Source organism: Perca fluviatilis, chromosome 8 (assembly GCF_010015445.1).
Source record: "Perca fluviatilis chromosome 8, GENO_Pfluv_1.0, whole genome shotgun sequence".
NCBI classification, from domain to species: domain Eukaryota; kingdom Metazoa; phylum Chordata; class Actinopteri; order Perciformes; family Percidae; genus Perca; species Perca fluviatilis.
In genome coordinates, this window is record NC_053119.1 from 17,563,733 (window position 1) to 17,587,004 (window position 23,272).

Sequence of the window (23,272 nt, forward strand, 5' to 3'; positions counted from 1 at the left end):
TTCAGTAATATCTCCTCCTTATAACCAGTTCACTTCAACCCACCCACCCATGATGATCAAGGAGCGTGCACAGTAAAGATCAGGACTGCGCCTCTGCAAAGCCCATCATATGAGCTGTAATAACTTGCAGGATGTGATCATCAGGAGGTGGCTGCCTCAGCAGTCACAAGCATGATTACATCCTGCGCACACAGTTAATCTCAACGGGAAAGCTACAGGAAATGGTCATGTTGGTTGATTAATATTGGTTTCTGAGGTATGTACTGTAGCAGGGTACAGATTGCATCAGGTACATATTGAATACAGCGTATGTTATTTTTGTACAGCATGTTTTCAGCTCAGGTACTAGTGAGTTATAATGTGCAAGTGGATGTTGGGCAACTATACATGCAGGACACTTTGTTCATCTGCTAAGAGTCACATCTGAATCATCTTTACATCTTTGTGCAATGGCTGCAAAATAAGTATGACCTGGTTATTTGCTGCTGCTGCTGAGTCTGACAAATGCAGTTACAAAGTAGAAATTGCGACACTGGCTGCAGGCTAAAGCAACATAAAAGAAAGCATAGACCTAGATCATTTCATCTCAAGCGTGTTGTGAGGCAATAGTCTTTCCTGTTAGCTATTGCTAATAACAACTGCAACCGTTATACTGTGTTACTGGAACTGTGCTTTTCGAGTGTACAGGCTGGATCTTGTGTGTGACAGAAGACAAAAAAATAGACATGCATGCAGATCAACACCAAAATATACATGTTACATGTCATTTTAGCTGACGCTTTTATCTTAATATTGAGTGTCTTAATCCACCTAAAAAGAGGAGGATGTTGAAGTCAATTTAACACTGTGCAGTCATCAGAGCAGCCAGTTAATTCTTCCATTATCTCCAGTCCCTTTATGAGGGCAGCATCAAATATTCAGGGCAATTACAGTGCTGATTGTGTGGCTTCAATAATTACAGGTCTCACAGAGAACATCTGTTTAATTATGATTCCAACAGAGAAGCTTCTGGTGCAATGTGATACTGGGGCTGTAAAGCAGTCATTACTGTAAGCAACTGTTGCTGTGGTTGAGAGGGGCCAAACTGTGTAAAACTCACACTGATTTCACTCCATGGGAGATTTTCTGTTTTAATTTGATGTGATTTAAGATGGTGCCTCAAGCTTTCAATGCATGAGGTCTGACAAACTGATTGATGACAGATTATTCTCTGTACTATATTATATTTCCTACATTCCTACATGCAAATATACATGCATTTTAGCAATGATTTATTTATTTATTTATAAATACTTCTTAGTTCACCTTCATGTCAAATGAGAAAACTCAATCTGCTGATGAGTGCCATGAGATACGGCAGAATGCTCCAGGAGAAATAAGTGGACCTTAACTTCAAACCTTTGTCTTCATGACTTTTGAACACAATTATAAACAGTTAAAACCCCACTCGTGAGTGATTTATTCATGCGTATGAAAAATTCATGTTTTATAACACAATGTAAAATGTGTTTATACAAGTGTTATCAATCATCCATTATGGCTAATTCGTAATTGTTGACAAATTCATTAATAAATACAAATAATACATCATAGCATGTTATAAACAAAATTATGGTTTATATACTGCTTATAAATGCTAAAATGGGGTTTAAATTAAAGTGTTTCCAACAATTTCTTTTTGATTTATACTGTGTTTGAAATTATTTGAGTTATTGTAATTCTCTCTTAGCTATCCAAGCCACAGCACCACAAAATTGTATTATGATAATGAAACAAAGATGTGTTTTCTCTTATTATACTGAACCTATAGTGCATAGTGTTTTGTCAGAGTGTTATTCACGGGTGTAGAAACCCACTGATACACACACATTTATATATATATATATATATATATATATATATATAAAAGAGAGAGAGAGAGGTCGCCCTCACTTATGACATCTTGTTTCTCTTTTTAAAAAGTGACATGTTTTGTTCTGTTTTTCAGTGACACTTTATCATCTTTATCTAAGTTGTGAAAGAAACTATTTCAGAAATGTCAAAATATTGTTGATCTTCTGAGCTGAATGATAAGATATTTAATTGGGTTAATATATCCTGGTTTGTATTACATCACTTTCAAGGGAAACCAGCCAAGTTCTACATTAAAAACAGTACTGTATCTTTTCCTAAATGTAATCACTTATAGAGATAACTATGACCACGGAAAGCATTCAAGTACACAGAAAGGTTATACTGTCGTTTTAGTGGCTAAAACTATAAATAGACAGATAAAAAGGGCAGCAGATGATAGAAGATAATAAATGACATTTCATCATCTTTGACACTCTTTCTCGTTTCTATACAGACGTTTGAACTCTGTATGCAAATGAAGTTTCCTGTGAATGAAGTGCAGCATTGATGGTAGCAGTCTGTAGTCAAAATATTTTTTAAGAGCAGTAGTAAACACAGTACACCATTTTTCTCTGGAGAAAAGAATTATGAGTTTTCCTTCTTGAATCTCTCATTTATTTAAATGTAAATGCATAATCATTTTTAAATAAATACATTAAAAAGAAAAAATACAGAAGATGTCATTTGAATAGCTATGAACATGTAAGGTAATGTTGAATATGTAAAAGAAGCTTTCACAGAGTGTTCTGTATATTAGGCAGCCACTGTAGTGTCAGAGTAAAATTAGTGAACTTTTTCATCAGCAGCTGGTAAGGTAACCTTTTCACCATTTCCTCTTGGCCTCAGGAAACAGCCATTTCCATTTATCGTTCTGCAGGAGGTAAAAAAAAGTTCATCAATAAATAAATAGGATGAACAATAAATAAAACTTTTCAAGTATTTAAATGAAAGCATTTTGACGACATTACTAACCTTCAACCCCCAGGAAGAGGGGTTATGTTTGGGCCTGATGTCCTCCAGAGGCTCATAAGTGTTGCTGTTGGGTTGAGGTGTGTTCTCGTGGCCAGGAATCAGCTCATATGTATTGTCATGAGGGAAGCGGCCAACGCCGGCTTCAATGGGGACCTCAGCATACACTGAACCACTGTGCTGCTCTGTTGCCGATGACCTGGCCCCAGAGGGTGTAGTGTGTGGGCTACCAGGCCTGCCAGCCAGGTGATAGACAGCGCTGTCACTCATGTTTTCCAGGCTGTTGCAGCTGCTGGCTCTGCTGCACGAGTCTGTCCTCTCTGGCGCCGGGCCAAAGTAATTGGCTTGTCTGACCGGCCTGGGGGAAAGTCTCGGTGGCGTGTGAGGGGATGCACTCAGCCTGTAAGACTGCTCTCCATCAGAGCTGTCGTCCAGAAGCGTTAGAGATCTGCTCTTGGTGTCCAACAGACCGAGCTCACAATATACAGACTGTGGTCCAGCTGGAGGACTACACCTGCTCTGATCCTGGGTTGGGGATCTTCCAGCTCTCCTTGGATTATTGCCAGGGAAATTGTCCTGACAGATGTGTCGGGATCTCGGTGTCTCCCTAGGTATTTGCTTCCTGAGCTGAGCATACAAAATGTCATTTACGGGGCCACTATCAAGGTGCCTGCTCCTCCGAGGCAAAGGTGGTACTTCCTGTTTTACAAAACAAGTGTGGTTCTTAAAGTTAGCTTGGAGGTATTAATACAGCAACAATTTCAGTGACACATTTTAGTTAGAATGATCTCCCTGTAATTTATGGACTGTACTCGCCTCTAGTGTCCTGTTGCTCTTTGGTGGTCGTGCAGGCGGCTGCACTGAGGCCGATTTCATCTGTGGTTTTCGTATGTTCTTCACAGCTTCACAGACCACAGGCTTTTCTTTAGGGCTAACCTGGATGGTATCATACAGCTCTTTATCCAGTGCCTACAAGAACAAAACAGCAGTAAGACCCTAACTCTCGATCAGTGTTACTTAAAGAAAGTGACTCAGGAGTTTTGTCTCACCTCAAAACACGAAGATGTCAGGTACTCTCCAAACGGCTGAATGGAGCTAGTCTTGTAGTATTCTATGAGATCAGAGACAGAGTCGTGCCCTTTAGTGTCTCCACAAACGAAAAACTGCCCTGATTCACTTTGGTTTATCACGAAATGTCGACACCGATCCCTGCCTCTGCGACAGGAAATTAAAATGTATTAGATTAAAAAAACACAAAACAACATAGGTTCCTTTGGTTAAAATGACTGAAATAAGATCTGTAGTTAAGACAACAAAAATGGTATGATGTTGCATTCAGTGTTAGATTAATGCACAACTGAAACATCCCATGTGTGACTTTTGGAGTTTGGATGTCCACTGATAAAGTAATCTGCTAAAATAAATAACTTAAAGCAATTCCAGAAATATAATTTAAGCGGATTTGGCACATAATCCTCATATCATGAGCCCTTTGCAACACTCTTTACATCTGTACTGTACTTTAACTTGTAGAAGCATTATTGATTTGTTAAGATGTACATGTAATAACACATATGAGCATTTAAAACAGAGGCACAAATTGCATTCAAAAACATGCCAAGTTTTTATAGTAAGGTTAATTTCTATAAAACACAATCAGTAGGTAACAGGTTGTTCAACCCAATACTCACTTATAAGACAGTATGTATCCGATGGCCTTATCACTGAGACGGATCAGGAAACAGCCCAGCTCCTTTTCTCTGAGTATTTCTTCACCCTCCCTGTAGATAGACCATGAAGAACTTTAAAACCCAAACTTAGAAAAGTGTTTCCCAAAAGCCCAATTTGGCCTGAGTTTACAGGAACAATAACGCTGATCACGTAATCACCTTGGAAATTACATTGCATCAAAGGAAAATCCATTTTGTTTCCGGGTTTTTCCATAAACCTGTCATTTACCAAAACACAGGTTCTGACGAAACTGTCCCTTGTGATCTTTATGTAGGTGTCTACTGTATGTCAGCCACAATGGATTGGTCATAAATGTCTGCTTTAAATGTCACCGCAGCTGATCTACACTCTGACCTATACATAAATAAATTCACATAAAATAATAGAGCTTAAGTAATAACCCATACACATTTATTTGCTTTACCAATAAAAAAAACACCTTCTATATTAAAAATGCAGCATTTGTTACTAATCTGTGTAGTATAGAGTTATATAGTAGTAGTTTGTAGTAGTTAATACATAGTTCTATATAAAAATAGGATGTATAGGCACTTTTATGGAGAATGCAATACCTTTGTTGTCACAAACAAATGATTATAACATTGAGCTTTAAAGTTGATTCTTAACCAGCAGATAGTTTGACAGAAATAAAAATCTTGGCTCATAGCCCACTTAAGATGTATTTATACTTACTTTCTTGTGATGAAGCCCAGGAACCAAGTGGGGAAGAAGCCGTTGTGGACGATGAGTGGAACTTGAGTCTCTATGAACCACTTTGAAGCCAATTCCCTGAATCTTCCTTCAGTCCCCTCAACATGAGAATCCACTGGTGACTCCCTTTGCTCCATCCTTGCCTGGTCCTAATCAAAGCCACACAGACAGCCGATGAAGACAACCAAGCATTCATTTCCCTAACGTACGCAGTGAGGGTGCATTTAAACAGTCTAATTTGCTTATTTTCCAGGAGGCGTCAACCAACGACTAAAAGTGGCTCAATATTCTCATTGTTGCAAGAAATACCGGATCGTTCATGAGCTTACATTTTAACATAAACTGTAATATTTCTTTCCTGTTAAATCGAAATATTTATTAAAATTGGGCCACTTAAACTATTCAGAAACCACAATGTCCAAAGTCCATTCACACTCTACAAAGAAGGCCATTTTCCCTTTTCATACAACAAGGCTTTTATTTACATTGACATCCTCATAATGTCACACTGATGTTAAGCAAACTGTTACTTTGCATGGAGATATATAGTTAATAAGTTAGTCATTAAAGCAGTAAGCGACTAGTTCTGGTGAACATGGAAGTGATCTACTAACAGTTCTTACCTTAAAGCAAAACGTCAGACAGGTCCTGAGGCAGGGGGATTTTCTAGGTCTGGGATCCTTTGTCACTGACCCTGATCTGGATTTCTGTTGTTTGTACCGTACACAGCAATTTCTTTCAATCCCTAGAAAAATTATAAAAAAAATGGACAATGAGACTTTATTCTCAGTTGAATGTAAAGCCCAGAAACTGTTATCATAAGGTGAGAGATGTGTACATACCTTTCCTTAAGCGTGTGCAGTTTGAACCTGGTGTCATTTCAGCAAACTTTCAAATGCTTCTCTCAACTTCTGAACAGTCTGTAACATCCAACCGAAGGTGTTCTGAGGGAGTATGACACTACACGGGAGATATAGACAGATGACATTTACAGTTACACACACATTTTTCCACCGGCTTGGAAAGCAGTGCTGCTCCGCAACGGCACAGCAGAGTTCATACAGCTCATTTGCATGATAAAGACATCTAATGGCTGCTGAACAAAGCAGGAGCTTCCTGAAGAGAAACGGAAAGTAAGCTGTATAGAAATTGTGGTTTGTATGCACATGAGTGCGTTGGTTTGCAAGAGGAGGTGTTTTTTTACCCACAGGCTGTGTGATTACTGTAGCAATGGGAGATAAGTTGCGTCAGCAGTTGATCTTCTGTGTTTTCTGACCTAGGTTTGCAATGAATTCGGATCAAGGCAGGAGCCAAATGTGTGAAAGAATGGAAATGTTTGGGAAGATTCACAGAGATTTAGAGGGCATAAACAAAACTCTAATAAGATGAGAAATTTCCCAGCCCTGTTTTTAAGGTTGTCATAGGCTGAATAATGGCTAACTCATTCCCCCCATGGCTGAGACAGTCACAATGAATCATCTCTCTGTTGGTTTCTGCTCAGCAGTAGGAAGTCCCAGTGGGGGAGAGACAAAAACCAGAAGCAGTCTGTGTCATACTGAGCGGGATGAGATCTCAGCGTTCCCCAATGATAACATTGCTTCAACTTTGATCCCAGAAGCTACACTGCTACTTTTCCCTGTGTGAACAGTCTGGTTCTGAATGTCTACAAAGTTTATTTTACCTCTAATTTGCATATAATAGAAATGATAGGCCTATTATCCATCTACCCAGCCACCGTTTACCCAACACATGCACTGTTATGTTCCATGTATGACTAAGTAATGCTACAGTGTCATGACCTAGAATTTCAACATCATCTCAACAGTGCTGTCTGTCAGTTTTAAACATGTTTGTGAGTCATTATGTGCTCCTCTGTGGGGTTGAGAGGTTTGGGGTCAGATGTTATCACTGTTTCCGCGTTTGTAAAGATTCACTAGTATCATAGGCCTATACTATAATAACCTGTGCGTGAACAGCATAGACATGTATTCTATCTACAGCAGCCAGAGATAAACAAAAAAGAAGCATCGTTTTCAGACAGTTACCAGACAAAAGGGTCTTTAAGATCTTTTTTCAATCTTCTGGCGACATACGTATGAGGAGGATGTGGGTGTTTAAAAGGTCACAGTCAGTTGACGTCTATAAAATGTCCTTACAACAAAACTACATCACATCACCTTTAAATCTAACGGTGAAACAAGCATCCTCACAGACATCTTAGCTCCTCCAGAAATAAGCCAACGTTTATTCTGGCCAAAATAATCATTAAACAAAAAGTTACACAGCTATCACATGTGGTTTTGGGGGGTTTACTGCATTGTTTCAGTGGGAAGAAATAATAAGTGTATATCCAAGCATAAGACCAGACATACTACTGTCTAGGACCCACATGCATCATGCCATAGAATGTTCACACAGCTACAACCATCAATCAACCTAAAGCATGTGGAAGAGCTTGTTCATTTGTGCAGCTCCAGAATGAAATCTGAGTTTGGCAGGAAATATTCCAACAGGCTAAACTGTGTTCTGTTATAGACCTCAGTTTTACTGTATGAGTCACTCTGTGAATACATATAGTTAAGTGCATGTCAACATCACATATTATACACTGGTGAAAAAACAGCTGTAGACTAGAATGATTTATTGTGTATTATGTACTGTAGCTCCTTTTTAAGAGTACGCCACTATATTTTAGAGTCAAATGCTCAACATTTCTTTCACAGTTACAGTACTAGTTACCTATCAGATTATTTATAGCCTATAAAAAACCTGAGATTTTTGGGGATTTTCAGTCTTTTAAATATCCAATTAGGATGGTTTTAATAAGGCTTTGTCGATAAATTGAATACGTCTTTAATGCAACATCAAATCAGGAACTATTCTTCTATTTTACTTGTAACAGGTAAAATATATTTTTTTTACCATTAGCAGCTGGAGTGTCTCAGGTTGCACATCTAGTCAAACACCACCACCCAGCGGTAATGCTTCCTCAAACATACACAAGTAACACCCATAGACAGTATATAACACCACGTCACCGTTGAAATACACTACATCTCCCATGCTCCCCCTCTCCAAGAGGCAGGCTGTCATGCGGATGGAAACAGGAGTGGGCATCCGCTGCGCTGCACGAAGAAGAAACTTCGAGGAAAGATGCACGAAGAGGAGGATGGCTGCAATGCAAACTCCTTCACAGCTTCCCGGATTGTGGCCTGCAGGTCTGTGGATGTGGCCGAGGTCGAGGGAGCGAAGGAGCAGGCCTCCAAGCTGTGCGGCTACTTGAACAAACTGTCCGGTAAGGGGCCTCTTAGGGGTTACAAGCCGAGGTGGTTCGTGTACGATCCGAGGAAATGTTATTTGTATTACTTCAAGACTCCCCAAGATGCCTTGCCGCTCGGGCACATCGAGATAGGCGATGCGTGCTTCAGCTACGATGTGGAGAGCGAAGAGGGTCAGTTTGAGATCCGCACTGCGGGGAAGGAGTTCCTTATGAAGGTAGAAACTTTTCCGCATGTGTTGCACTGCTTTGCTGTCATTTGTCACTTCCTTTCTTATTGTGGAAAGGCACATACACCCATTCCAACTTGATTTATTCTCAGCTTAGATTTTTTTCGGACATGAAAATATTTCTGCTGACAGCTTAAAAAGTTGTCAAATCACAAGATTTGGACAACGTGGATGTTTGTTAGAAAAGATCTTAATCAGCCCAGCTGATTGTCCCAAACACACACTGTCAGTCCACTGTTTAGTGTTTACATAGAGGTCATTTAGGCTCAGATTGACATGCACATGAGCTCATCCGCCCTCATGACACCTTTTGTTTTGCAAAGGGTCATCTCATGTGATGGTGTCTTTTTTGCTGTCATTTGACTGTGACGGGTTTCGGTTCCCAGACAGGTGCTTCTGGTCTCACTCAGCCTGGCTGCCTACTAAAGGCTGGAGCATTGCAGCAGATGGTGTGAATGGTTAATACCAAACAGCTTGCACTGCCCAAGGCTGGAACTGAGACTGAAACCAGCATCTGTGCTCATTCACATGACAGATCCTAATAGTAACCTGCTATTTAAAGTGCACTTGGGCTGTTTCATATGCTTTATTTGATTTCACAGCTGTCGCTTTTTTATCTAGCCAAGGTTTCATTCCATTGATATGGATGTTTGAGTTGCCTTTTAACCTTTGATCACTATGATAGGACTGACTTGTGTGAGTAACCTTGTTTTTGTGTGTGTGTGCAATTGTGTGTGTTTCTAGGCCCCCAGCAGGCAGGTAATGCATTACTGGCTCCAGCAGTTACAGCAGAAACGTTGGGAGTACAGCAACACACGAGGCTCCGGTCAGAGAAACAGCTGGAGCTCACCGACCCCGGCCCAAGCTCCCACCGGCCTCGTAGGCAAAGACAATGGTAGGCAGGTACACACATACACACACATATGTGTGGTTTGTATGGACACTCATTTTCACTGCTCTGCTTCATCACATCCAGGCACCAGGTGAAAGTAAACCCCTGTATCTGATGGATTCATATTTTCACAAATGCTACAAACACAAGTCGAGTTATTTTGTTGCCAGGTTCCCGAGTTCCTACGATAGAGCATGTAGGAATGGTTATATCAAGCTCTGATTAAATGAGTAATCAACAAAGGGCAAAAGAAAGGAGTTCAACTCTGTCTGGGGTGTGTTTTATTTGAATACACTCAGAGAAACAAAAATCTCATTGTGTGAACTGCTTATTGTTCTCACAAGCATCTGCTACTGTAACACGGCTAAATGAATAGAAACAATAGAAACATGAGGAAATGTGTATATATATATATATCAGTCCCAGCATAGTCTATATCGACGACGTTTCATTTCCGGGATTGTTCAGGTGCTGCTGGGAATTCCGCCGGATGTCCCTAATATTTGGCCGGATGTAAGTCACCTTCCGCCTCTTTGTGTTGGCATTCTAAACTTCGGTCAATTTATTCGGACTATGGTTAACTGCTCCTCTGATCTCTGCAGGGTAAATCAAGACATATAGCTAGACTATCTGTCCAATCTGAGTTTTCTGTTGCAAGACTAAAACAACTTTTGAACGTACACATGTTTCTCCAAAACAAGTTCCTTCCTGATGCTATTTTGCAGAGGAATCATCATTTTGTCTGGGGCTTAGCGCTGCTCAAGACGATTGTGATTGATTTAAAGAAATGCCAATAAGCCAGAGCACATTTTTCTCCCATTCTGAAATGCTGTGTGGACTAGCCTGACCCTTATCCGCAGCGCTGTGGAGGAAGGTCAGGCAGTGCGAGACTAGTTCCAGCATAATGTGTTATGCCAATCCAAGCACTGTGTGTGCGCCAAAGTTTAGTTTGTCTCAGTTGTAAACTATTCACATTCTAGGTGTTGACCCTTGACTCATATGAACGTCGACAGGTTAGTCACAAGGTTTGACTGGAAGAAAAGTTAAGTACAAGTTATTTTAATGTTTCTTGCTACACTTTTTCAGTTTTGGCTGGCTTTATTGATTGGATATGAGGCTGTTCTGAGCCCATCATCATCTCACAGATTTCACTTATTATTTGTTATTATAAACTATTGTTTTATAATGAACTGTCATCAGAATTAGATTAGGATTTATTGCCAAATAAGTAACACTTACAAGGAATTTGCCTTGGTGGTTGGTGCATACTGAACATATTAAAAAGGAAATAAATATATATATATATATATATATATATAAAAATAAAAAAAACTGTTTAACCAGTGTTTCCTTTTAGGATTTGTTTTACCAGTGGGGGCAGGTCCGCCGAGTGATGCGCGTGCCCACTCGAAATTCTCCGACATGCACTACAATGCAGCCCTATTTCTGATACTGTGGGGGGCAGAAATGTTGCCGTGGGGTGCCGCCACAGTCAAATCAACATAGAGGAAACACTAGTTTAACAATAGGAATATAATTCTAATAAAATGCATTTTGTAACAGACTTTTTGCAGGTGAACCTAAAATGTACATGTATATAATCCATCATAAATCTTGAATGCAACTATTTACGTACATCAAACATTTAATTATTTCGAAATAGTCTTGGCTATTCTGAAAAAGAAGAGGTGCAATACATCCACATTTGAAGCTAAGAGAAGATTCAGATAGTAGCATGAAAAACAATTGTTTTGACCTCAGACCAAAAGGGTTGTTGTTATATAAGATAAGATAAGATATTGTTTTTGAGAGCCTTAGTTGTTTTTAAGTGACTCGACTTGTTTTGACCGTTCTAGCTGAGTGGAATGAACAGTGAAAGCCTCTTCCTGTTCCTGTTATCACATACACATGACTGTTTTTCTTTTTAAAAAGGTTTGAAAAATTCACAAATACCCATGTTAACCATCTGTCAATACCAATATAGAGGTATTTAGTCAGAAAAATTGTAATACCTGATTTTGTAAACATTTCTCAACCCTGTACAAGACAAATCATTTTAAATCATCAATCCTACAAAAAGTAGCTGTTCCTGAATGTAAATATATAGAATACATACATTTTTAACACCCTCAGTCATTTCTGTCTCAGAAGTCCTTGACCTTTTGTCAGCGAGCTGTGTGGGAGCAGGATATGAAATCACATTAATGTCTCCTTAACTGGAATTTTCCCTCTGGCTGTGCTGAGGACATTAAATGTTTGATTTTGCACAGCTAGTCAAATATTAACATGCCTAAGCTTTTCTTTACAGTATAATCAAGATGCAAGACTGTTGGTAATAGAGTATACAGGTTTAGATACAGAACAGCCAAACAAACCACGCTGTAACACATGAAACTAATTAGCTGTATTAATTAAAGCTGGCACAGGTTTAGAGAGGATGGCAGGATTTGTTTTCCTTGTCCTTTGAACATGTCAGTTCAAAGGTTTTATCAGAGTGAAGGGAGTTTGATCATTGTCCTACTTGAATTGCAGTGTAACAACAACTATGTGGTTGCAACTAGCTTCCATCTTGGGTGTGACGGCATAACTGTGGAGCTGTTTGGCCGTTTAGAAAATGTTCCCACACTTCCCCAGGTAATTTCATACAAAGAGGAAATTTTATATATCGCCTTCTTGGCTCGGAAATGCTGCATATGTTATTTTCTGTAGGTAAAAGAGCTGCTTATGAAACCACAGACATCCTCCCTGCTATAAATGGCATTCTGGGTAACTCAAAATATTGCTTCACTTTACTCTGGAAAAACAATTCAGGGTCAAAGATGATCTCAATTCCTCAACAAACAACAAACAAATTGATATAGCTCCTGCAAAACAGCAGTGGTGATATGAGTAATGTGATATTATTATTATTATTATTATTATTATGTTGTTGTTCTAATGTACTCTGTTTTATTTCAGATGCGCCTGTCTTTGAGAAGCTAAGTGACAGCATGGAGAATGTCCGCAGCGACTTTGCAATGGAGACAGAAACAGATGGCGGAGGAATGGTGGGGATCCAGTCAGCCAGAGGGCCTTCTGCCGCGTCCACAAACTCCATCAACTTCTCCCTCAAAAACTTTGGTACAGAACTCAGGTAAGGCTGAACGAAAGCTTTCTGCAGCCTAGCAGGATAATATCGTACCCACAGTTTTTAAAAGGATGTGTGTTTGTTTTGATTCCCTGCCAAACAGGCACAACTAGTTTGTCTACTATGTGCCCTGATAGAGCTGTATTAAGAAAAGAAGATACCTCTTCAGTTTTTCCTGAGGTTGATGGCAGTAGAGGAAATGGTTGCATAGTTCACTAGTTGCTCTAGTATGCAGTCATCAACAGTTCCCCTTTTTGGCTATACAACACATCTATTCAAATGATGCAAAACACTGAAATGCTAAAAATGTGACATGGTGGGGAATTTTGCTTTGTATGCGTGAACATTTGAGCTGCGATGCTCCCTTCTCCTCGTAGCATGTCTCCTTACCAGTCTGTTCTACCTTGTAATTACGATTTAGCTTCTCTGATTTTGAAATGCATAGAGTTTTATAATGTTTTCTGCAGTTATAACGCACCATCAGTGAAGAAGCAGCTGAAGCTCAAGAATGTTAACACCAGAAATGTGATCTTAAAAGATGCTTTGCGTCACTGTTATGCTCATAAAGCATGAGTGAATTCATTACAGGGCTGCTGTAGACCGATCATTTATTAAAATTGATGTGTCTTTTCCGTTACATGGTCTTGAGGTGAAAGACAGAAAAACGTGGCTGAAATCCAGTTTAGTTTATTAGTTTATAATGTCGTGGACAGTCCCCCTTAATTAACTGTACAATAAAAGGAGCAGCTTTAGCCTCTACGGCTAATTTCCAGCTGTAGTCCCCGGCCAGCTGACAATAGGCATCCTAAAATACAATAGTTAACAAATTAAAATAAATTACATCTATAATGTAATTTGTTGTGTATACGAGGTGCGAGGAAGGCAAGAGCTGCATTCTGCTGCACACAAATAGTCATGTGGTTCGGTTATCTCACATTTAGAAGTGTGAAAAACACAAGTCTCTATGGGCTTATGGTAGACATTTACATTTAGGAATGCCTTCCATTTGTGTTGAGACACTTTATTTCTACGTTATGCTCCCCAAGCTGTGTTGTGCGTTGATTTTAGTTAGTTATACAGCTGCAGTTTTGTTGCCCAGTGCCTGTTAGGAAAACTGTAAAGACCTCAACAAAGGCTGTTTGTGCTCATGTTACCATTTACAAAGTAGCAGAACATCAGGCTTTCCTGCAGTTTGCCCTTGATCCCTGTGGATTTGAAAAGCATTCACTTTATAGCAGTCGCTTAATGTCCAGCATAACACTGTAGCTCCACAGTCTTCACCGTCTTGTCTGGTTTCTGTTCTGTCAGGAACTCCATGTCATATCTGCGGTCGGGCAGAGGAGGTGAGAGCAGACGCAGTGTGTTTTATACCAACAGCCACAACAGTGCAGAGGACTGGGAGCTGGTGGATGCTCCACCCAAGGACTTCCCTGAACAGAAACCTCATCTAGACACACACAGACGTACGTCCACTCGCTGCTGCATAATTCTCACTCTGACCGGGGTTTAATACTCATACTCAGCTTACATTCTCCAAAGGAGAATTGTTTTTGCTCAGTGCTATGACAAATGGACAAACAATGCATTTTTCCAGAACGTTCCTGCCTGCTCCAGCCCCCTGAGTCACTTTTATTACTTATTTATCTCTGCTCTCTCAGATTCCTTTGGATCAGCGTTTACTTTCGACTTTGTGCGCAACCCATCGCGGCCTAAGAAGCCGCCTTTGGGCTCTGGGAGGTTCGGTCGCAACGCTGAGACGCGCACTGCCGAGAACTCCCCAGTGGAGTGTAACGACCGCAAGCCTTTGGAGATGCAGCTTCGCCTTCAGAGCCAACAGGAAGAACTAAGTTGCATGCAGCAGGAACAGGCCAAACTCCGAGAGGAGCTGGCCAGTCAGAAGGTACAGTTATCTCCTTATATCACATATACGGATCACATGACATGAAAACATGACATTCTGGGGAAGAATTTGGAGAAATGGTTACAATTATTTGGATTTTGTACAAAATGTTATCACTAAAGATAGTATTTAGTAGTATTTACTCAATTTTTCTGTTCTCAAAGTCCTGTTAGGTACCTAAAAAGCACCAGGATTGATTTCATGTCTGAATTATCCATATTATGGGAAATACCATGCTGTCTGGAGTGCTTTTACTTTCATTTTAGTTAATTCAAAACAAGCCTGAGGTTGTGGTGTTTGACTAAGCGGTTTGGTGTTATCCTGATGCTCTCACTAATACAGGAAAATAGCAAATGATTAGTCATGCTTAAGCGAAAAACGAGGAAACATTAGTTATCTTAACAACAATCACAGCTGTGTCGATTCTTCCCATTTCTCTCTGTTCTTGTTTTAGTGTTTTGAGATGAGCCGATTGGTCACAATGGCTGCAACATGAAGTGGTTTACTGCCAGCTCAAACTTTAACAAGAATGAACTGAGTAACTCTAATTAACTGGCTGGATCTTTGTAACTGACGGAGCTGACATTGTATTGTTAATACTATTGTTTTATGGCCTCCAGGTAATGTTGGGCCTTGACTGAATTTGTTAGTAACGTTGCTAAGAAAGATATTTTCCCACATACTCTCTTGTTTATGGTGGTCATGGTGTTTGAATACAGAGGCAATGTTTCTTGAAAGACACTATGTTGACGTTACTAAGTTTAATCCTCACTGTGGGCAATTTTTTCTACTTTGTTAGAAATTAGTTGCCAATAAAAACTGTAATTGCATATCACAGAAACTGTATCTGCATCAGTGCAAATGTGTGAGCCAGGTATTTGCACATTGTTCACATTACTATATGCATAGCTATGGTAAACTTTTGTTATTGAATTTCATGCTCTGATCTTAACATATTGCTGGCTTTGTTACATTTTGCTGCTTAGGTCAGTATGACTGGCGTCTGTCAAACAGTATGAACTAGTAGAGTTTCTCTTGGGAAATGAAATAGCCGCGGTGGTAAGCCACCCAGATCCTGATGCATCCCGATGCATGCTGTTTTAGTTAGTTCATAGTGGCTAAAAAATAGCCACGCTAAATGTAATGGTCTCTGCAGTGTGACATGGTGCCTATGTTTATTTTCCATGAAGTATAAAGTGAAAATGTGATTTTCATTTTTATGATATTAGGTGGTCTCTCTTAGCCAAAGCTGGCCGACCTCTGCTTTAAAACATGCAGGCAAATATAACAGAATTGTTATAATTTTTTCTAGATTCATGCCCTTATGTAAATAGGTTTGTAGATGGATATGAGGTCCACATAGTAAACTAGTCAATTGTTAAAATAATCAAATACAATCATATTATATGATACAATGTACATGTTAGTAAAGAAATGAATGACTTGTTATTTAACTTACTTTAAGCTTGTTATGCCTGTGCACCCAGCAGTGTGAACTGAATTCAAATTCAGTCCATAGTAAAAATGGTCAGCAGGAATGAAAGTGAAATCTCAGCAAACAGAATATGCAGCTGTCCCTAAAGAGTGCAGTTGATTCGTGTTTTATATATTTGTGAATTTGCACCACAAAACAAAATCCTCCTTTCTCAACCAGGAGCTTGTGAGACTCCTACAGCAGACTCTGAGAACCTCCCAGTGCGATAGGCAGTCAGTGCGCCGTCCTGCCCCGGCTCCAGATTCATCTGCGGCCTCAGACCAGACTCAAGATTCGGCAGTAACCCAGGAAGAGATCGCCCAGTCGGAGGCCCTGCTTCAGGAAAGAGATGGACAGATCCAGTCCCTGTGTGGCCACATGGAGCGTCTTGCCTTGGAGAAGGAGAGTCTGCAACAAGAGCTGAAGGGCCTGAAGATAAAAGTGGGGGAGATAAACGACCAGCTGGGGATGCTGATGGAGACCATTCAGGCCAAGGATGAAGTCATCATCAAGCTGTCGCACCAGAGCTTCGAGCAGAGCGGCAATCCAAACGACTGTTCACCACCTCCCAACAAAGATCAGCAGGAGGTGGACGTCCTCAAGGTACAGTTTAAAATACTTTTTCATGGTTTGTAGTCAAGTTTGTACTCTGATTAAATGAACATGTTTCTCCAATTTCAGGACAGTCTTCAAGGCTACAAATCCCAGAACAAGTTCCTGAACAAAGAGATCCTGGAGCTGACAGTATTACGCAGAAACGCTGAGAGCAGAGAAAAGACTTTAGAAGCAAAGGTATTCTATTGGGTTTGTCGGTAATGGTGCATTATTCTGTTAATAGAAACAGGAAGTCTGACTAGTGTGTAGGGGAAGTTAGCTGGTGCCCTCCAAACCTAAAAGTAGGAACAATAAATTACAAACCATAATGTTGTCAGTTATGATAACGATACTCATAAGATTTCTCTGTTATCTTTGCTGCAGTGTACGGCCCTGGAGGCCAAGCTGTGTCAGGTGGAGAGTAAGTATCTGGTGCTGCTTCAAGAAGTGAGGACCCCGGTGTGTTCGTCTTCAGAGCAGAGCCCATCCCGAGAAGTCATCTCCAGATTATTAGAAGATGCGCTGCAGGCAGAGAGCTCCAACCAGCAAGATCACCCCATCTTTAAACCAAGTACTGTCAGGTATGGACTATGCCAAAAGGCCTTTGTGAAACGATGTAAATTATGTTTTTAATTTGGAACTGATTTATTTAAATATGTTGTCGTAAAAGCAACTTTAAACAATTATAAAGCATTTCTAACATGTATGCGAAAGCCAGACCGATATATCAGCGGGCCAATATTAGGCATTTTCCAAACTATCGGTATCAGCATTTATAATGGCTGATAAATGAATATTTAAAAAATAAAATAAAAACGGTCGAAACACCCTTCAACCATGTTATGAGTGTTGGCGTTGCATAGTTTGTCCGCCAGAGGGCGCTCTACAACGTCACTTTTGGCAACACTCTTAGATTTTTGTTGTTGTGTTTTTGTTCAAAGGACTTTAAGTTTCATATCTTAAGTTTGTATTTTTATACATTTTATTTATCAGAACTTTAATATATTTTGATGTTCCTCTGTTCTGTTGTGACAATCAAACAAGTTTATTTTTAAACTGCATTATCATATTATTTTAGTGAGGACTCATAAATAACTACAAATAACTAATGTTAGGGAAATCTGTTTATTTTTTGTTACGCGTTTCTGGATTTTTAAATAATATTTTTAAATAATATATTTTAAATAATATCTAATATAATAATAAATAATAATTTTAAAAAATCCGATATTCCGATATATCGGCCGATATGTATATATGTATGTATATATGTATATGTATAGATAGATAGATAGATAGATAGATAGATAGATAGATAGATAGATATCGGAATATCGGATTTTTAAATCACTGAATATTTGTATCGATATCGGCCTTAAAATCCTTTATCGGTCGGGCTCTAGTATGCACGCTTTGCATAAATCAGTAGCCTTAATAGAAACAAATGCAATGCAGTCACTAGATCCGTTTTCATTTTTCTTAACTGGAAAAGCTACTTCAGCTTATTGGTATTTTGTTTGCTATTGATGTTGCTCTGACTTATGTGTAACCTCAGGTATGTCTTTTGGGGCTCGTCAAAATGTATTGTTAAAAATTTTGGAAATCCTGAAGTGATGTAGCAGGTTAAGCAAATGTGGGTCATTTTAAAAGTGTGAATAACTTTTGGAATGAATTGAACATCACTGATTGATAAACATTATTTTTGCATTTTCTCTCTTCCTTGATTTGACATCAGTGAGTATGACACGTTTGGCTTCAAGACGGTCCCCGAGGAGGAGGAAGAGGAGGAGAAGCTGGTTGCGAGGGTGAGAGCTCTGGAGCTGAAGTCCCTGTCCATGACAGATCAGGAGGTCTCCGTCGGGGTGAAGTGGGAGAACTATCTGGCCAGCACCATGAACAGGAACCTAGTGCGCTCCCCTGAGCTCAAGGCCCTGTTTCGCTACGGTGTGCCCCATGAGCACCGGTCCCAGGTGTGGCGCTGGTGTGTCTCCTTCCATGTCAAGAAGTTTCGGGACCACCTGGCGCCCGATTACTATGAAACCTTACTTAATGTGGCCCAGGACAAGCCCAACCCGGCCTCAAAGCAGATTGAGCTAGACTTGCTGCGTACTTTGCCCAACAACAAGCACTATTCCTCCCCAAGTGCAGGCGGCATCCAGAAACTCAGGAACGTCCTGATGGCTTTCTCCTGGAGGAATCCAGATATTGGCTACTGTCAGGGGCTAAACAGGTACAGGAGGGGTTCTGTTTCTCTCATTCTCCTTCTCGCCTTTTATGCCTTGTAACCATTCTTTTTTTATGCATGTGATTTCTTCAGGCTGGCAGCTATTGCCTTGCTCTATCTGGACCAAGAGGACGCCTTCTGGTGCCTTATAGCCATTGTGGAGGTGTTCATGCCAAGAGACTATTACACCAAGACTCTGCTTGGCTCACAGGTAAACTAAGCTCATAGGTAAAAGGCTAGCACGGGGACAAGTTGCCACCTTCTTACCATAGTTTACAGGTTTCTCTGATGTCAGTGTGTCATATTTATGTGACTGTGTGGCTCATGACTGATCATAGAAAGAATGCAGTACACAGTAATCAGCACTCTTTACTTTCTTTGACTCTACTGGATTTGACCCCATGTTTTCTCCTGCTGTAAAAAATAAAGAAATCTCTGTTAGCGATAAAGAATGTAAATATATGTTGGTTGTGTCTTTGCAGGTTGACCAGCGGGTGTTCAAGGACCTGATGAGTGAGAAGCTCCCTCGGCTTCATGCCCACTTTGAGCAGTACAAGGTAGACTTCTCTCTCATCACCTTCAACTGGTTCCTGGTGGTGTTTGTGGACAGTCTGGTGAGCGACATCCTCTTCAAGATCTGGGATGCCTTTCTATATGAAGGTCCAAAGGTGAGGCGGACGAGAAAGTGAAACTATGATCCTCTAACCTCACACAGACAGATTTCTAAAGAGACCTTTGAAAATAGTTGTAGCCATTCAGTTGGCTGACTTAATGTTTGCCACAGATGGTATGTGGATTAGTTTTCTGTTTGGGTGTAAACAAGTTTCCACATGTGCCACTTTGCTACTGTGTCTTGTCTTGGGTTCTTGGGTTTTTTAAGATGTGAAAATATGCTGGCTGTTTACTCCCACTGTCTCTCCCTGCTGAGCAGCTGCCCACAGAGCAGCGGCTCTCACCAGTTCTTCGGAGGCTGACCATTAAATTAGGAAAACAAATTAAAATACCCCAAACAAAAAAGAAACGGCAATGTACTCAATTGCCGATATATTCGTCAAATCCCCCAAGCCTAGCAGGAAACACAATTTTATTCAGCTGTTATCTCTGTAACGCTGTACTGTGCTGTATGCTCAGACATTACAAATAAATTCCACCTCTAGTTGTCTGAAGGGGCTTTGCATGTCAGAGGGATGATGCGTTATGCTATACGGTCACACATGGAAAGTCATGAGGCAGATTTTACGGCTTTGATAATTTTTTTTCTCCACAGATCATATTTCGCTTCGCCCTCGCTCTCTTCAAGTACAAAGAGGAAGAGTTTTTGAAGCTGCAGGATTCCACAGCCATCTTCAAATATCTTAGATACTTTACACGAACAATCCTGGATTCAAGGTACATCAACTGCAATTTGTTTTGGTTTTTCTGAGGGCAGTGTGTCTGCAGTAATGAGGAGCAAGATGACTGGAATAACTTATAATATCTCCTTGCTGCGTGGCTGGTTATCTACGGTCTAAGAGTTTTGCATCTGTATAGACATTGCAATAAGCATTAAAGCTGATCAGTAATGATCAAATCAGAACAGTAGGTCTGGATCAGTTCATTCACTGATCATAATACTAATACTAATTTGTGTACAAAAATGACTGACAGATATTGGTAAGGACTAGACACAGTCACCTTAAACCAATCTATAAAACAGAGACAACAGGATGTCATATCTGCACAGCACAAAGCAAGCAGAACAATAGAGAACTATCCCAGACTGATAGGATTGTGTCTTTTTTTTTTTTTTTTTCAGGAAGCTGATGAACATCGCTTTTGTGGACATGAACCCGTTTCCCATGCGGCTAATCCAGAACCGTCGCTCCTTCCACCTAGAGAAAGTCCGTCTTGAGCTGACGGAGCTGGAGGCGATCAGGCAGACCTTCCTCAGGGAGCGAGAGACGAGTCAGGACAGACGGAGCTTCGTCAGCGACGATGAGGAGGATAACTGACCTTGAGCTTGTTGAGATTCCAGGCCTTGTTGCTGAAGTATGAAGACAAAGAGATGGTCTCCACACACAAGTGACGTGTCACAGTTGCAAATGGATTTTTTTCCTAAAGGATTGTTGGAGTTGGTCTCCGAATCAGAGCTGGACCAATCAACCTTCTATACATTTTGAGTGAAATCAAAAGACCTAAACATTACAGGCCGTATGGGCCTTCTATCAGTATTCCTGCCTTTTTTTTGTAAACGCTTTATTTGTTGTATGCTTATGTGTTTATGAGACAGCCAAAACAATATGCTTTATCAACGGCTCTTCAACCTTCAATGCCAGGCTACACTCTTGCAGTCCGACTCAGTATTTTTTTTTAAACATGGCTGTGATCTTTTAGTAGTTGGAGATTTTATGCCTGTTGAAGGAATAATTGTATTTTTATTTTTTACTCGTTTTTATTTTGCTTTCTCTGCCCCCAATTCCTTTTCATACATGTCTTAAAATTGTTTACCTAAATCTTTTTATTATACATATTTTCCACATTGCCACTCAACAACACATTTTGTGTTTGATCCCTCTGTCTCTCAATGCACTTGAATCACTTATGCTGCAATTGCAATTTTGCTGAAACTTAAAATGTAAGTCTTGGAGCCTTCTGATCACTTAGTCAGTCCAAAATTGTACATATCATTCCAGCCTCTAGGGGTGTTTGTGGTTCAAAGAAATACACACAAAGATGATTTCAAGTCATGTATTATCACTGACATGAACAGCATGTGGAACATTTGGGGGATTTTTTTAATATAAATGTATCTCAGGATTCAGATCAAATAACTACAGACACACCAATAAGCCAGCATACTAATGATGTCAGCCAGTGTTGTGTTTTTCCCAAAGACATGTCTGAAAAAACATTTTTGCACCTACATTTGTGCTTAAACTAACAGCCACTGGATTTGATAAGGAGAATATTTGAAATTGGCATTGACTTCAAAACACCATCAGTGGATCCCTACAAATTACCTAATTATCTGACTATTTTATTATAACTATTCTAAAATCTATGTATTAAGATGAATTAGTCTTGCCTTGTTTTAGTAATGTTCTTGATTTTTCCAAACATTAGTTAAGGCTGTTGAGTGTTTAAGGGATTAGATTTCCCCTGACTAAAACCAAGAGATACAGCATGTGCGTAGTGCTGGGGTTACTTTTCTGATGTATTTGCATTCATTGTCCTCAGTGTGGCAGTATAACATTTGTCTACCCAGTGTTTACACTAGTTCACCGGTACCCTCCACACAGTATGATTGTAGAGTTTATTATACTGTATTGATAAAATGGCTGTGAAGTCAGTCTGTTTAACATGATTGTTCTGCAAAAAATGGAAATATGATTTATAATCTATGAGGGAAATGTTTTAGGAGACTTTTAGACATGTGTAGCAACATCTTTCCATCTTGCACATGCAGGTACTTACAGATGACAGATGACAGTTTACTCATTAACACTGACCATATTCTCTATTACACCTGTTTTTTCACAATTTCTACTGTCTAACAGACCAGGATGAAAAAGTGGTATACCTGCTTATAAAGAAACCATGTTTATATTTTGTTTGATTGGAAATCTACAAGAGAGGAAGACGTTATTTTTCTCAATTATCCCCTTCTCTTTTGTGCTGATACATTGTTTACAGTTTGTTATAACTTTTAATTTCCTTTATTTTTTTGTTGTTGGACCACCTGAATTTATCAACAGATGGCAGAATTGGGGTTGTTTTTATGATGGAAATGTGAATGAAAAAAATTCTTGTAGAGATTTAATTTGTTTTTCTTCATGAGAGCAGGTCTCTAGAGATTCAACTTTGATTGGTTTAAGAAGAAAAAAAATTCTTTGTCCACTCTTTGTCAAAGGGCTCATACAGTGGGTTTGCTCATATACGCATCTGTTCTAAGACTAGTTTGAATTCATTTTTAGTTTCATTTTCACATGGAATAAGCTACATTTAATGCCATCACCTTTTCTTTTTTTCTGTCTTTCTTTCCCAGCAATGTATTGCACAAGTGTAACGTCAAAATGACGTCAAGCTATTATAGGGCACTTCAGTTTTTTTGTATGTAAATCTCTATGGTATCTTGGTTATGGTTAATCTGTATCATTCAATGACGAAAAGTGCAAAGCTTTATGTTATAGAATTATTTTTACGCCACTTTGTTTTTGTAATATCAGTTAAAAGACGAATTCAATAAACAATGGCTGGTTGAGTGTGATCCG

General features: G+C 39.7%; 2 protein-coding genes across 3 annotated transcripts; one reads left to right on the plus strand and one right to left on the minus strand.

Moving 5' to 3' along the window:
- Positions 1 to 2,508: 2,508 nt before the first annotated feature.
- Positions 2,509 to 8,477, minus strand: LOC120563723 (SH2 domain-containing protein 7-like). Of its 2 annotated transcripts, none has more exons than XM_039808084.1 (9): positions 8,343 to 8,477; positions 6,147 to 6,264; positions 5,928 to 6,049; positions 5,287 to 5,453; positions 4,554 to 4,643; positions 3,912 to 4,077; positions 3,679 to 3,831; positions 2,866 to 3,561; positions 2,509 to 2,764 (listed from the first exon to the last, which is right to left on the minus strand). In XM_039808084.1, the coding sequence occupies exons 2-9, from the start codon at positions 6,181 to 6,183 to the stop codon at positions 2,717 to 2,719; spliced, it is 1,479 nt and encodes a 492-aa protein (XP_039664018.1). In that variant the 5' UTR covers positions 6,184 to 6,264; positions 8,343 to 8,477; the 3' UTR covers positions 2,509 to 2,716. The 2 variants fall into 2 exon arrangements, with proteins under 2 accessions (XP_039664018.1, XP_039664019.1); XM_039808085.1 differs by having other exon boundaries at positions 8,359 to 8,474.
- tbc1d2b (TBC1 domain family, member 2B) lies at positions 8,429 to 23,268 on the plus strand. Its single transcript, XM_039808080.1, has 13 exons — positions 8,429 to 8,799; positions 9,556 to 9,706; positions 12,662 to 12,836; positions 14,139 to 14,293; positions 14,489 to 14,730; positions 16,385 to 16,807; positions 16,886 to 16,996; positions 17,183 to 17,379; positions 18,534 to 19,028; positions 19,116 to 19,233; positions 19,505 to 19,690; positions 20,290 to 20,411; positions 20,818 to 23,268. The coding sequence occupies exons 1-13, from the start codon at positions 8,458 to 8,460 to the stop codon at positions 21,011 to 21,013; spliced, it is 2,913 nt and encodes a 970-aa protein (XP_039664014.1). The 5' UTR covers positions 8,429 to 8,457; the 3' UTR covers positions 21,014 to 23,268.
- Positions 23,269 to 23,272: the final 4 nt, after the last annotated feature.